Raw genomic sequence first — 15,515 nt, 5'->3', positions numbered from 1 at the left:
GATATTTAAGCGCTTGTTGAGCCGAGAGCTCCAGTCGACCGCGTGTTTTGTGCTGAGATCCGTAAAGGATTTTGATTCACATTCTCAACTAACTTTAACTCAATGTCAGTATAGAATATAAAATTTAGAATTTTGAAAACATTTCCTTTTTTTCAAAAAAATCTCATCCTTTTTAAATTTATATGCCAATTACGTTGCCAATTATAATTATAAAAACACAGATTCGACGAGGGTCCTTGCAGATTGTCGAAGGTTAAGCAGCACGATAGCATTAATAGGCGCGGGAGAAGCTACTCTCCAGCGATTCGGGTGGATACAGTGACGTGATTGGCGTCATGCATCGCAGTTCGTTTGCAAAAGAATATAACGAGCATGCATCACTTCAGTATTTCTTGATGTTACGGTCTCAGTTTTCTCGCAGGAATTGAAGTACTAGCGATATGATACGATGAGAGATATAATGATTGGACAGAAAGAGTTCGCAACGTGTGATAAATACGCCAACCAGGTTCGTGCATATGGACGTGTGTGATGGTGATAATGAGCAAATGACACAATCTCTCCCAGTCCATATGGGGAGAAGACGAGATCGCAGAAGAGGACAGTCCACATCAATTTAAGCCGTTCCAAGTCGACATTTAATAGAGGATTCGGGAAACCGTTGCGAGGCGGGTGTGGATGATTAACATCACTTACAACGTGATGTGAGGTGGACGGCACGGATAGGCTCGAGCCTGAGCCGCCACGTCCTCTGTACTGACGGACCTGCCAAAACAATAGCGTCACTTGACCATTAGCATTGATGACGCTGTTAGCGCTGAGCCCTCTGATTCCTCCTAATAGTTCCTTTTGCCCATTGAATGACGTGTCATTTAAATACAAGATGTGGTAAATGTAAGGAGTCAATTATGTATAACGTTTGTGGCGTTCGTGCGACTTACAGTGGGTGGTGATAAGTTTACAGCAGATCCTCGACGCTCTTGCGGTCCAATGCTGGAATGACGTCGAGTCGGTAACCCAGAGGTGCCGCCTGGGGTTCCTCCTGGAGATGAAGCACAAGATGGAGCAATGCGAATCTTGGGTGTCATCAAGGTGTTATCCGATAAGCGCCGATTAGGAAAGACGCTTGCAACACGTAGGAAGTTGCCATCGTTATTTGTAGAGTTGTTCGAACCGAAGAACCACTGGCCGATCCCTGTACCTTTAAAATTACAATTATTACATTAGTTATGGATATTTTTTTTATAAATATACTTAATTAAAACACACATTATATATATAATATATATACTTAATTAAAATACACGTATGTATGTATTTACGAATTGTTAATAAAATGTGTCTAGAAAAATTATTACTATCTATGTATATTCATATAGATAAACACTTACTCTTAAAACTGCCAGCGACACTACCGGCGACACTACCGAGAGCACTACCGACACCACTTCCCGCGGCGCTACTGGTGGCCTTGGAAGTAGTAGGCGCGGCGGTCGAGTTCTTACGAGCCATTTCTTCAGCACTGGACGTTTTTCGTCTCTCTACCCGTAGATTGGGGATACTAAACGGTGGAGGGTTAATGATATCTGTGCTCGTCTGCTGGCGGAAGATGCGACGCTCAGGTGTGGGCACAGGCACACTTGTATCCTTCAGCTGGCTACGTTGATGCTTGTCAATGTTCTCTAGCATATCATAGATAATCTGTAAGTAATATTTTTACGTTTATTACATTTATACACATAATAAAATTGGAGTGTCTGCTTGTAATATTAAAATAGCCCCTTTTTCAATGTATATGTATTATACACGGTACATATACCAAAATAACATTTTTTACAATTTTTGTCGGTCTGTCTGTCTGTTTTTTTCCGGCTAATCTCTGGAACTGCTGGACTGATTTGGACGGGACTTCACTGGCAGATAAGTTATATAATAGGGAGTAGTAGTACTTAGGGTACAATATTTTTTTGTTATATTCAAAGGCGTACAAGGTCGCGGTAACAGCTAGTATATAATTTAAAATTTTTATCAATCGTTTAAAGGTTTCGAAAACATTTATGAAAACCAATATCAAAAGTTATAAACAGAATTGAAACATAATTAGAGCCAGTTAATATAATATCGTGGGTAATTTAAATATTATCGATTCGTTTAAATGAGTATTTATGATCAAGTAAAATGATTTCAGTAGTATTTTTGACCAGCACTGTAACCTAATGCTGAATCGCACTTTAAACAACCTATGTTTGGACTTCAATATTACGCTGATGATGATAGCTTGGACCGATTACGGTTAAGACGGCCATTTTAATAACTAAATATCATAAACTAGTGCTAACAAGAGGTATTAAAGTGTTAGATAATGTATGAAAGCATTGATGCTCAGTTTGATATTTAGCGGAAAACATTCCAACTCGGCCAAAGAATAAAATCCTCCCAAAAAATCGTAACCACTTGCGATTTGGTCATTGTTAAAGAATTAATTAAAGTCAACTTATAATCATAATGATGTTGAATTTAATTTGGTAGATAATATAGGATCATTTAATTATTACAACGAAAGGTAATTACTGTAGTTTTATTATGGCTTATATTTAGCCCAGTGGTTAGAACGCGTGCATCTTAAACGATGATTCCGGGTTCAAACCCAGGAAAGCACCACGCATATATGTGCTTAATTTATGTTATAATTCATCTCGTGCTCGGCGGTGAAGGAAAACATCGTGAGGAAACCTGCATGTGTCTAATTTCATTGAAATTCTGCCACATGTGCATTCCACCAACCCGCATTGGAACAGCGTGGTGGAATATGTTCCAAACCCTCTCCTTAATGGAAGAGGAGGCCTTATCCCAGCAGTGGGAAATTTACAGGCTGTTACTTACTTAGTTTTTTTGTTATATGTGATATAATATTTAATATGTATTGTTTATTTTTAATACAGTATAGAGGTACTAAACGACTGATTCGCCGTAGTCTCCGGTAAATAGAGCACCAAATTGAATTTATGCTAATAGACTATTATCGGTCTTCTTCCCAACAACGATATACTGATTGCATTTTCATAAATATAATGGTGAGGCGTAGAAATTATGTGACAAAATAGATTCTTCACAGCTTCTGAGCTTTAAACTGTTAATTCAAAAGTTGTTTACATTATTCAAGCATATTCTGATTAATTTAAATTTCTTTTTTTTAATTATCGTAGTAAAACTGATTCCGATCAAAATATATCATATAGTTTACACTACAGATGGAAAAATGAAAATAAAAAGGAAAAAATAATTTCGAATTTTAAATAGATTTTATTTATATTGGTTACGTTCCTACAAAAGCAACTTCGAAATTCGAATACATTAATTTTAATAAATTGATTTTACACACTTTAAATTAAAATAAGAATTTAATGTTATCCCTTGGTCATAAATATTATTATATATATTTTTTATATTATAAATGTCTTTTAAAAAGACATTTTATTTCTATCGCAGTTTACTGCTAAAATGACATGTTTCCTTTTAGAGAATCGTAATCTTTCATCCTTTGCGGTACAGCTTTTTCTTGTAACTTACACAGGATTCTATTTATTGCAATCGACTTTCTATCAACTAAGACATCCGGTAACATACACATTTGAAAACGATATAACTTTATGTCAACGTAATGTAATCCATTTCATAGAATAATAAATAACCATTAAAAATGCATTTTCAATAAGAAATTATATCTAAGTGCTGTTTTCAGAACAAGTCACACACGCACTATTTTTTACCCGTATTCTACCACTTAATTGAAATGAAAAATTAACTGTTTTAATAAAAAATAGAAATAAAAATAGAGCAACTACTGGTAGTTTAAAATTACCAAGAGCTGCAAAAGTTCGAATTTAAAATATTTAAATATTAACGTACCTCCATCAGAGTGCCGAATTGTTCCAGATCAAGTGTTGGGTTGACCGTTTGAGGCGCCAGGGACGGTATCATCTTAGTGGCCATCACATTGGTGGTCAGATCGAACCTCGTTTCCAATATCATGGACTTATAAAGCTCTGTAACGAGAGTCTCAACTTATTACTTTTAAATAACAATAAACATAATGAAACATTGCACAGCAATAAATATCGCATTGCAAAATTCGCCGCTGCATAAAATTTTACTTAAATTTACTTAATATTTAAACCTTAACAACACTTAAACGCTTATGCTAGATTCGATAAAATATAGGTTAATATAACGAAAATAAGAAAAAACTTTACAACAATTAATTGATGCCTATGATACTGAATAATGATAATGAAAATACGAACTAACCAGTTTGTGTGAAACCCGATTAAACAAAGCCCAGTCGTAGTGATTGGTAAATCGCTAAATCATTTCGGCCAGTAATTATTGGAAGGAAATAAATTAGTTGCAAATTGATCAATCAAGCCAAATCAATTGATATTCCTAATAGTTATAGTTGTAAAGTTTTTTCGAGTTATCGTTGCATTATTTCAAAGTCTACTTACTAACGACACGAGTTATGATATCAGCATCGTTCAGCCTCATGACAAGAAGCGTCGGTATGACGACTTCCATCACATGGTTTCTGTGTAGCCGAAGAAGAACCATCTCAAAGAAACCTAGTACTAGGTTTATAACTTTCACATCGTTCTGGTTCAACTCGAGCAGATTCTTCACTTTGGTGAGGATTATATTGTGTAGTTCTCTATCGGATATGAAACCTGTTATATTCTGTACGGCAATTAAGGACGCCGTCTGTAAAAAAGTTGAGATTGTAGTTGTGTTGTTTTAATCGTACGTTAGGTTTTTAGTGAAGAACAGAACAGACCTGTATGTGCCTGTTCTCGTTGTCCATAGCGGCGTAAAGCAGCGGCATGATTTTGGTGTTAGTCTCCTCCCTCGAGGACTTACTTATCAGATAGTGCAAATTCTCTAGCAATGTCTCACAGGGCTCAGTGTTCGGTGATTGCATCAAGTCCATGAAATCCACGCTTCTGTATTGAAATATAATACGATTTATTAATATATACTGTGTTAGTAAATTTAACTACATTAATAAATTGTACAATATGGGTGAAATGTATAAGGCTCTATTGAAATGATATATGAGTTTTCAGGACTCAAGGCTTACTTTAGAACTGGTAGGATAAAGCTCTCGAACTCCTCTAGAGAAGCTTCATTCGTCATCCACATAATGGGACCGAGAACGGAACCCAAAATCTCTGGGGACTTGACCTCGCACTCCATAGCTGGCCAAACAAGCTGCCAACGTAACTTCTGAAAGGCAATTAATAATTCATAACACTGATCGCACCGTTAGAGACGCTTCGTTAGAAACCTGTTGCTCGTTTCGTAGACAAAAATAAATGCATTTAATTCCATCGCTCGCAGCCAAGCAAAGTACATGAATATTAAACATTTAAAAATATTTCACATTTTTATTTTAAGGCTATCCTTCCAGATGCTACACTTTTCCGATGTATTGTTTACACTGACGGACAAGTGGGTTTAATAAATAATGTGTGTAGCATACACTTTATAAAGACGTATTTTACCGAAATATTTAAGATACATAGAAGTAAATAGATACATAGATAGATAAGTATTTGATGCAGCAAATAATTTCAATAGAAAAACTTGTTATTGATATATCTATGTGGTTCTAAGAATGTTAGTTGTAGTTATAATAATGTTAAATATTTTATTGTCCGAATCTAGAATTGGAATAAACTTTATTCAAGCAGTCTTATAGAAACTTTTATTACTAATTGGTATTGGTTAATTAACGAAATCAGTAGTTGCTTTATTTAGTAGAAAATTTACACTATAGAATCGAAAGAAGTAAAAATGTCAAGATTGATATATCATTGTATATAAGATTTCGTACCGTTGTAAATGTTCTGAAATTGAGCGAAAATTTTGAAATTGACTTCGTCTAGAGTTTGCGAAGTACTTAATAAAAGTTGAAACTCAATAACTTTAATCTGCAATAACTTACTTTTAGTTTCATGTTACGAAAATATAAATTGTATGTCGAATTCGTAGATGTTTTGAGAGTTATTAGAAAATTTAAATATTATGTTCAATATATATTACATAACTGATAATGTTTTACAGGAATATAAGAGAAGATAAAAGTAAGAATTTGTTTATTTATATAACACATGTAAATTCCATCGTACCTACATTTGTTAATGAAGTTTATTTGAGAGTAAGAGAAAGCAATGTTTTTCTTGAAATAATTTACGTTTCAAAGCTATAATCGTAGAGCTGTTCAATTTAATCGCGTAATATGATCTTAAGTACGTATAAGAGCCCACTTGAATAAAGTAAATTTAGATTTGCTGACTTCATACTTAAAGGCACAATTGATATAATCGATGTTTATTTTTATTGTTGCCAGTGTCATGAAATGTTTTAGCTAAAAACTTAGCAAACAATTTTTTTTTTAAATCATATAGCGACTCATTGGACGCATTGATGTTGGAAAAGTTCGTTTCATGCTGCTGTTGGTAAAAAAAATCGCCAACATTCGCATCTGAAAAAAGACCAGGCTTATTATATATATCTGTTACTAGTATTTCGTTCTTCATATATTCGTATATTATTTGTTGACAAGTTTTTATTGTTTTAAAATAAATTAACGAAAATTATAATAGTTAAAATATTACAAAACTAATTAATATACAATTCATAAATAGTAGGGCAATTTTATTACAAGTATTGAATTTATAATTACGTTTGTCGTTTTAAAGTTCGTAGCGTGAATTTTCCAAGATATTATTTCGAGGAAACGTTGTTTCATAAACAGTAAAATTTGAAGCAATGTAATGTTTTATGTATTTAAAATCTTATAAACATAGACAATCATTTCGCCATTGTTAACAAACACACACAAATATATAATAAATAAACAAAACGAATTATTGAAAGCATAAGTCATAGAAAAAATGATAATGTCTGTTTATTAATAGTATGATTTACGTATTAAGCGACATAATTGAAAATTCATTTCATACCTATATAATAAAAAGAAAAGCATATCTTTAAAATTGCCTGTAGATCATAGTTAAATCCCATTTAAGATGTTATAAAATATAATTCGCGCTGCGTTACGCTGAGTGGTAGAAGTCGGTTGTTACCTTCGGTATGAACGGCAGGGCCTCAATCAGTGGGCCTTTGTAGAAGTGAATCTTTTGAGCGTCGTCTTTCATACTGATGACATCCAGGAACTGCATCGCTTGTATAGCTGGCTCGCTTTGGCATCTAAGGTTATGCGTGTATAAGCATATTTTTGTTTATATTTCATCCATTGATTTATAATTCTCTTCAAAAAAATAAGAGGTGTTTTTATTATTATCTTTTAACATATTGATATATATTGTATTGAATATATATGAAGAAGTATATATATACATTATACATATATATGTCACCGTAAGATTACAAAATTCGTTAGATTACAATCTGTCTCGGCAGATTGTTACTGTCGAAATATTGTAAACCGTGAAATATTATTGCAATTTAATGTAATATTTTTCTCTATATTGTAATTTGTCGAAGTTAAACTGTTAGATTACCATCTGTCCCGCGTCAAATTGTCAACTGTCGACAGCTCTTCCTGATTAGCCGATCTTATTGTGAGAGCGACCAATCATATGTCACCGTTATATCTTACGATGACATATGTATATATGAGCTTATTTTCGTTCAACGACGATTTAAAAAAATATATGTCACATTATTACTCACGAGATCCTAAGATAGTGAATCGTAACTAATTTTTAGTAGATTATAATCTACTTGTGATTTCGTGTTTAGTGAAGTGTGTCTTATTAATAATAATAATATATATGAAATATTCCCACAACAGGAAAATCAGGAAAAACACGATTTGAAAAGTCAAAAAAAGAAAATGAATGGATATTACTTAAAGTAATTGATGAGCGGCAGCAATTGAGTTGAGGGACGCGGATGGGGGTCTCGCGAGAGCAGACGCTGTACAGCCTCTTGCAGACCGGGCGGTATGCGGGGCAGCACGGCGTTCACTTGCTGGTCCAGCTGTTCACAGACACTCATATAACAGAACGAAAGCAATTAATAAATTATCATAAACAGGACATTTGAAAATCAACCTGTGTGGATCAATTTGTGTTATCTTCTGGCTTGAAGGGTGAATGAACCAGTGTAATTCGTGTCTATATTTAGTTTCTTCCCCTGTGTGGTTGGCGGCATATTGATACTGCATAGTTTAATTTTTACATTGTCTAAAATGGCTTAAGTGCCACCACATAACCGCTAAAACGCTAGCAATCCTAATCTCGTTTTACTTATCAAATAAGTTCATAATATGTAGAACATACATCAAAGATTTAATGAAAATTATACCTCTTGATTAGAGGAAAAACATAGGGAGAATAAAAACGTTTTGAGACATGAAATCGTGCTAACTTAATATTCGTCGTGCAGGTAGGTTAATTGTTGACTACGGACTACGCTTAAAAATTAACTAGTTCCAACACAACACAATGCAATTGTTTCGTTTCTCTCCATGAAATTCGTTTTCAATTCTAGTGCTATTGTGTTCGCAACTGTATTTGACAAGTAGCCTGAAGGTTTTTGATTAAATAGCCAATCCTTCTGCGGTACTGAGCGAAACTAACGCTATTTTGCGAAATATTATTCGGTAGCTCTGAAACAAGGCTTTAAATTGCGCGAACATTAAAGAATTAAACTAATTTTCTACTAAATATTGTATTGGACAAATGATTCGTTGTCTTCTATTTACGAATGTCAAATTATAGATGTCAGAAGGAGAGGGCAAATCGAACGTTTATTGGAAGGCCGTTTATATTATAATCTTTGTGGCGGCTCTCATCGTTCTCCTTTGAACAGAAATACTACTACAGCCGCAACTACAGTTCGGAACAACTTCGTTTATAGACTACATTAATTTGGTTCTATCGAAACGAAGGTTAACAGCCCACTAGGAGGACAAACGTTTTGATCTATGGGATCTATGGGATAAAATAATGAATTTTGTATTTTAACGCTAGTGACACAAAACTATATCCTATTTTTTTCTTTTCATACATTGTTTTAACGTACATTAATAAATAAAGGATAGCAAAAACTTAAAAGGCAAGTCAACAATTATAAAAAATATATAGCTGTTAAATTTATGTGGGGTTTTAGCGTCGGAGACAACGAAAATTATTTGAAGGACATCCTTATATATTTTAATAAGGTGCTCTGAATCGTGAAGTGTAGATTTGTAATACTTTGTTTGTACTCTATTAGCTATACAATGTAACCATATGTGATCAAATCTGTGGCCTGGTGCTAAAAGAGCCAATATCACATTTAGTATTTAGAAAAACAATGAACATAAATAGTAAATAAAAGAACAATGTTTAGTTTACACTGGTTTTATTATTTTTCGACGATTTGGGAAATGACAAAATGTATTTTCCATTACATTCAAAAATATAATTTGACCCTTTTAACACCAGACCACAGAATTTAAGCCATTCACCACTGTAAAATTAATTGGATTAATCCTTATAATACGCTTTGATCGCTTGCTTTATATACATAGTTGTGTTTACTTCTGTTGTTTCTCTAATAAGATTATGCCCCTGTAGGAGACAGGAACATTCAATTTAGATACCTTTAATTAACAAAACGCTTCGTGGTTCTGATTGCTACATTTAGGATTCTTGATACTTTTTCCAGTATTATTATTTATAAATGCTTTTAAATTAGAGCGCTTAACGTTTACTAAATGTAAGTTTATGTAGCTATATAAAAAGATAATTCGAAAAAGCAGAGTAATCATAATGAAAAACTGCTACATATTGCCTTTTTAAACTAAGCAAGCTAGTAATTTACATAATGTTACAATACGAAAGGACAGTATTAAAAAAAAAGTATAAAAACTTTTTGGAGTCTAATGAAAATAAATCTAATAAAATATTGTAATAAAGGTTTAATAAACGCGCTAGGCGTATTGGCCTTATGAAGTTAAAATTTAATTAACTAATGAAAAATGTGTAGACGACTCAGTCCGAACGTTTCGTTTTTACATCGCACCCATTATCCTTTTTTTTATTATTCAAACTGCTACTTGTATTAAAATAGACCCTTTTATTACTTAGTTACAGAATTTTTTAATAACAAAAATACTGGTCTAAAAGACCGCAAAATTAATTTGAAGTGTTAGGGGTATCGATATACACCACTGTAATTGGTAGCTCATTTAAAGTGTCTATATCACGTCTTAATTAATATTAGCTTTGTAATAATACACTTGTTTACGTAGTATACGTTTGCTTAACAAATATCTTGATCATGTAAGGAAGGAATTGAAATGAAGAATGGGGGATGTTGGAAAGAAAATACGTTAATTTTAAATATCGAATTTATAATGCTCGCGGCGTTTTGGACCTCACATCAAAAACCTTTTTCATTTTATAAAGTATATATATATATATATATATATATATATATAAAGCACTCAAAATCAAAGCGTAGATATATAATTAAATAAAATAAAAATTGAATATATAAACGACGAATTAGCAAAAATAAAATTCTAGAAATTATTGTTTATTCGTGTAATCAGTATTCGCGTTATATTGAATAGCAATTCCGAAAAATACCACTTTCGATTTTGAAGACATTTCATTGATATTACTTTGTTTGTTTTGCTAAGGCATAGTCAGCTTTATCGTAAGAAAGCCGCATGCCAATTTACGGTACAATAACGGTAATACATATAAAGACACTAAGGTCCTGCGTCAAACTCTAATAAAAAGTTATTGTTTTTTTTTTTTACCAAAAAATTACAATAAACGATCCTAGGCTAAAAGTAGGAAGTGTGAATACTCCCATGCCTCGAAGAGCATGTAAAACTACGCCTGAAATGACTTATGTAATGTCAAATCTGCCACCACAGCACACATATTGTGTACTATAATTTGTGTTGCGCAGTAAGCTAGTCACTTTTCCTAAATAAAAAAAAAACAAAAAAATAAAATAAAATAACATTAGTAAATGTGATAAACAAATAAAAAACTATCGTATTTTGTTAATTGGTAATTTATCAGAACGCAAACGTTTTATTTCAAATATAACTAATTGGTTTGAAGGTTTCTGCAACTTCATTAATGCAGTACTCTCGATTTTTCGAACAGTAACGATAAACTGTTGCGAATTAATCAATTATATTATGTAATATATATATATATACGTATATCACAATCATAGTAACTATTCCTCTGAAAAGTTCTAACTTTGATAACTGGCAACTAATGCAGTGCAACTTTACTGAAAAGTATAAATTCAGCGACTCAGATACGGATAGGTACGGATGTAAAAATAATATTTAACCGGTTTAGACTACGGTTCCGGATAAAAAATATTTCAGATTTTCCGTTATTAGTTAAGGATATTAGTTTATTAAGGAATTGTAAAAGACAACATACAAAGATTATTAATTTCGGGGTATTTACCATGTTTTTTATTTTTGTTTGGTGGAGCTCGATATTTCGACATTGTCTACGAATGCTGTCTTGTCTGATGTCTTGTTCACGAGACTGACTCGTGAACAAGACATCCCGAAATTAATAACTTTAATAATAAAAATAACCATGTTAATTTAAAATCCAACATACAAAGAGTCGATTTGATTCTATTTGTAGGTTATTTTTTCGGATCCGTTCGGCCGTTCTAGCATGGTTGAGTAAGATACATCTATTCATCAATCCGAACTTTGGTAATTACAATATTAGTAAGATAAATAAATTTGGATACTTTATCTATAAGATAGTACATATAGAAGTAATATTTCTTAGAGAAAGTTTAAACCAATCATGAAAATTGATAGACGCATATTATTAAATGCGAATGTCACTGTGTCTGTCTGTAGCAAGTTTGAATTCAATGTCGGGATATATTATTACTTTTATCTATTTATTTATGCTTCATTGCACTAACACTCAATACTATTATTCTTTCATATTCATTTAGTAGTTTATAAGCTTAAATCTGTAATAGAGATATAAAAATTCGATGACCTCCGTGGTCGAGTAATGTGTACACCGGTTTTCATGGGCACGCCACTCTGAGGCGGGACCGATTCCCGGCTGAGTCGATGTAGAAAAAGTACATTGATTTTCTATGTTGTCTTGAGTCTGGTTTTTGGTGGTACCGTCGTTACTTCTCATTTTCCATAACACAAGTGCTTTAGCCATTATTATTGGGATCAGAGAAATGTATGTAATGTTGCCTAATATTTATTTATTAAAAAAAAAAATGATGTTGTTGGTTTGCTTCACCAAAAAAAGAAAAACTAAAACAAATTCGGGAAGAGGTACAATATTTACATATTATAAACGTTACGACAAATACTTGAAACGCGAGCAAAGCCGCAAGCGAAAGCTAGTGATTTATGATCCATTCCACTCCATTGATAGCGGCTGATACGGTATAGAAGTCTCTTAGCGTTATTAATTAAATCATAATATAATATGGCTCGGTCCAGTAGTTAGGATCATATTAATGGATTTGTGAATATTGTTTATGGTATATAGCAATCAATATCCATATTACTTATAAATGAACAATATTTAATTCGATTGATATAAGCCAAGATTGTTAATTAGAAACATCATAAGATTTTTTTAATATTTAATACAGAAAGGCCAACGTATAATATGTATTAACGTATACGATTGTTGGTCGTAAGTACTCACAAGCACAAACCTCTTGGCACAATACTGTTATTATACATTAAACCACCAATGCACTACCAACATTGGGAACAAAAATTTGTACTTACATCTATACAGGCTCAATGACTCTTCAAAATATTACTGTTTTGCGGTAGATTAACTGACGTGACGTGTGAACTTTACCTACCCAACGAACTAACGCTAAGATAACTATAAATGTCGGAAATATTATCTTATGGACAATGATTTGTTTTGGTAATTGAACATGTGAGGCTTACCTTATGTTAAGAATAAATCGATACTCACAAATTCAATCTGCCTCATGTAAAGCATGGGGTTGTTGTTAGCTTGGAGTAGCGACTTCCCTTGGTTGAACACGGCGCATATTATCAGCCCCAAAGAGAACATATCGGATAGTATTGTACAATGTCCACTTATCTGCACTTCTGGGGCTGTTGATAAAGAGCTATAACTGTTTAATCTTAACAAATAGACGATATAAAGCGTTTGTATTATCAAAGTCTAGTTGCTGCATTATGGAATTTGATTTGATTACATATTTCGTATGTCAAATTAACGTTGTCGTAGAGAGAGAAAATTGGAAAGTTAGGTACGTTTTCCATTGTACAACTTTTGTTAATAAACGTCAATAATAACGTCGATATAAATATATTTTTGTACAAATTATAGAAAAAATTGAACTTACCTAAGTAATCGAGGTTAGGTTGGCATATCTTGGCTACTTTTATAGACCATGGGGGCACGGCGATCATATCAGTTGGATCGAGCCCAACAACTGTTTCTGTAAAGAAAAAAAATATCTTTGTAAATTTTATAAAATTTAATTCATAAGACAAATATATAATGTAATCTTATATTTATAACATATATATTATTCATTCATATATTTAATAAATGTTTTGTTTCTCTGTATTTTAAGTATCTTTATTTATATATTAACTTAAACTTTTACTCAACTTAAAGGTACTTGCATTTAGTTACTTGCAATTTAATTTTGACAATCTAATGTAAATGTATTAAATTTAATGTAAATTGTCAAACAGACCAAATCAGCATAAATTGAAAAGTTTATTAATATTATCAATTAACGCACAGTCAGATTAAGAAAACCTTTCAGTTTTTAAATTAATTTCTTTATCAAGTCTTAAGCTTTAAGTACCTTATGAATCTAAACATCAAATTATTGAGACGCAATATGTCATTATCGCTCATACTGAGCACACCAAAATAGATCTTAAAGTCACGAAACCTTTTCTTACCCGACTGTACGTACAGCTAGCTAATGTCTGTATACCTCGTGGCTTTATATTCAAATTAGGTCGAAGGAAACTATATCTATATATGTATAGGTATTGTTGTGTCATCATTCGCCAAACAGAAGAAGACATTCTAACTAGAGAAGACTCAGAACAACCCAAATGACGTAATTATGTTTATGAATAATATAAATACTATTTGAGAAATAAAATATATATAATAGCATACTTTATTAAATTTGGAATGTTGCTCATGAACAAGTATATAGGTCTCGATCGAAACAATTTAATATTGCTTCGTATTTCCATCGCTTCCTTAATGTTTATTGACAGAGTCCTCGATCGACTAGCTAGCAGCTTAGCTTTTGAAAACAAATCGTAAATGGATTTACAGAATATAAAGCTATCAATATAAAACATAGATTAAAAATATTTATGTAAATCATAAGAGCAGCGGATTGTTTTAATGCAACGAACCAATTTCACTTAAATGGTAAAAATACAAGTATCACCCAAACTAGAATTCGTATTCTATTGTGATTGTAACGTCGTCTTCGGGATACCAAAATCTCCCCTAGACTAATGAGGCCGATGAATGAAGGCAAGCTAAGTATAAGTATAAACATTGTGTACAATAGGAAGTAATAAAATGGAAATATCTTATGACAAAATACGATACAAAATAAAATAATACATTATTAGATCTTTGATAACCCGAATAATAAAAGACGGATCGACCGGAAAGGGCGACGGTGACGGGACACTCGCAGATGTGCATGATGTTTAAAAAAAATCTATAAAGATGATAGTAATCTATGAAATGATGAAATAAATATATACTTCTGTTTATTTCAAATTTATGTAATATACACACGCACACACTCGTACAGACACGTACACACACAGACACGTACATACACATAAAGGAAAAGTGGACGGAGTGCGTTATGATGGCATAAGGCCTTATCCACCCCAGTTTCCAATAAATTAGAGAACATCTTATATTAAACGATATTTCCGAAAGTATGGGTTCAAATTGTAAATAATAAATATATTAAGAATTAAAATGTATTAAATTATGATAAGGATTCATACAGAGTCAAATAATTTGGCCTAAGCTTATTTATGTCCATTTCAGTTCATGTAAATAAAACCTAAAAAGTTAAACCCATTATTTTTGCCGAATCTTATCAAATATGCCGCAGATTAAATCACAAAAATTGATTCATTAAATAAATAACAACAGCATATTCAATATAGATTTAACAATGGTTATTTGAAATTGTTCGTTTTATCAAAATCAATACATACATATAGTAATATAGATTTAAATCATCGAAATCAAATTAGAATAATCTATAAAGAAGGATTATAGTGTGTCGGTTAATTGTAAACTATTTCACAAGCAATACACTTAATACAGCTTTTGAAAATCGAATGTAATTTGCATTCACGAAATATCGAAACATCAACAAATTGTGTATAAATTAATTCATACGAATAT

At 32.2% G+C, this 15,515-nt stretch overlaps 1 protein-coding gene across 1 annotated transcript in view; it reads right to left on the bottom strand.

The window, feature by feature from the left end:
- Window positions 1-867: 867 nt before the first annotated feature.
- LOC124543328 (SCY1-like protein 2) overlaps window positions 868-15,515 on the bottom strand; it is a 194,895-nt gene continuing 180,247 nt past the window's right edge. Inside the window, exons 6-15 of the mRNA XM_047121518.1 lie at window positions 13,441-13,536; window positions 13,041-13,186; window positions 7,931-8,061; window positions 7,143-7,266; window positions 5,132-5,277; window positions 4,829-4,994; window positions 4,506-4,755; window positions 3,910-4,046; window positions 1,392-1,701; window positions 868-1,201 (exon numbers count right to left, since the gene is read on the bottom strand). Of these exons, the coding sequence (XP_046977474.1) occupies window positions 903-1,201; window positions 1,392-1,701; window positions 3,910-4,046; window positions 4,506-4,755; window positions 4,829-4,994; window positions 5,132-5,277; window positions 7,143-7,266; window positions 7,931-8,061; window positions 13,041-13,186; window positions 13,441-13,536 (1,805 nt within the window). The 3' untranslated portion in view covers window positions 868-902. The remainder of the gene's footprint in view (window positions 1,202-1,391; window positions 1,702-3,909; window positions 4,047-4,505; window positions 4,756-4,828; window positions 4,995-5,131; window positions 5,278-7,142; window positions 7,267-7,930; window positions 8,062-13,040; window positions 13,187-13,440; window positions 13,537-15,515) is intronic.

The sequence above is a fragment of the Vanessa cardui genome, chromosome Z (assembly GCF_905220365.1).
Source record: "Vanessa cardui chromosome Z, ilVanCard2.1, whole genome shotgun sequence".
NCBI lineage: Eukaryota > Metazoa > Arthropoda > Insecta > Lepidoptera > Nymphalidae > Vanessa > Vanessa cardui.
The sequence above is the reverse complement of the archived record's forward strand: the minus strand, read 5'-3'. Positions and strand labels throughout refer to the sequence as shown.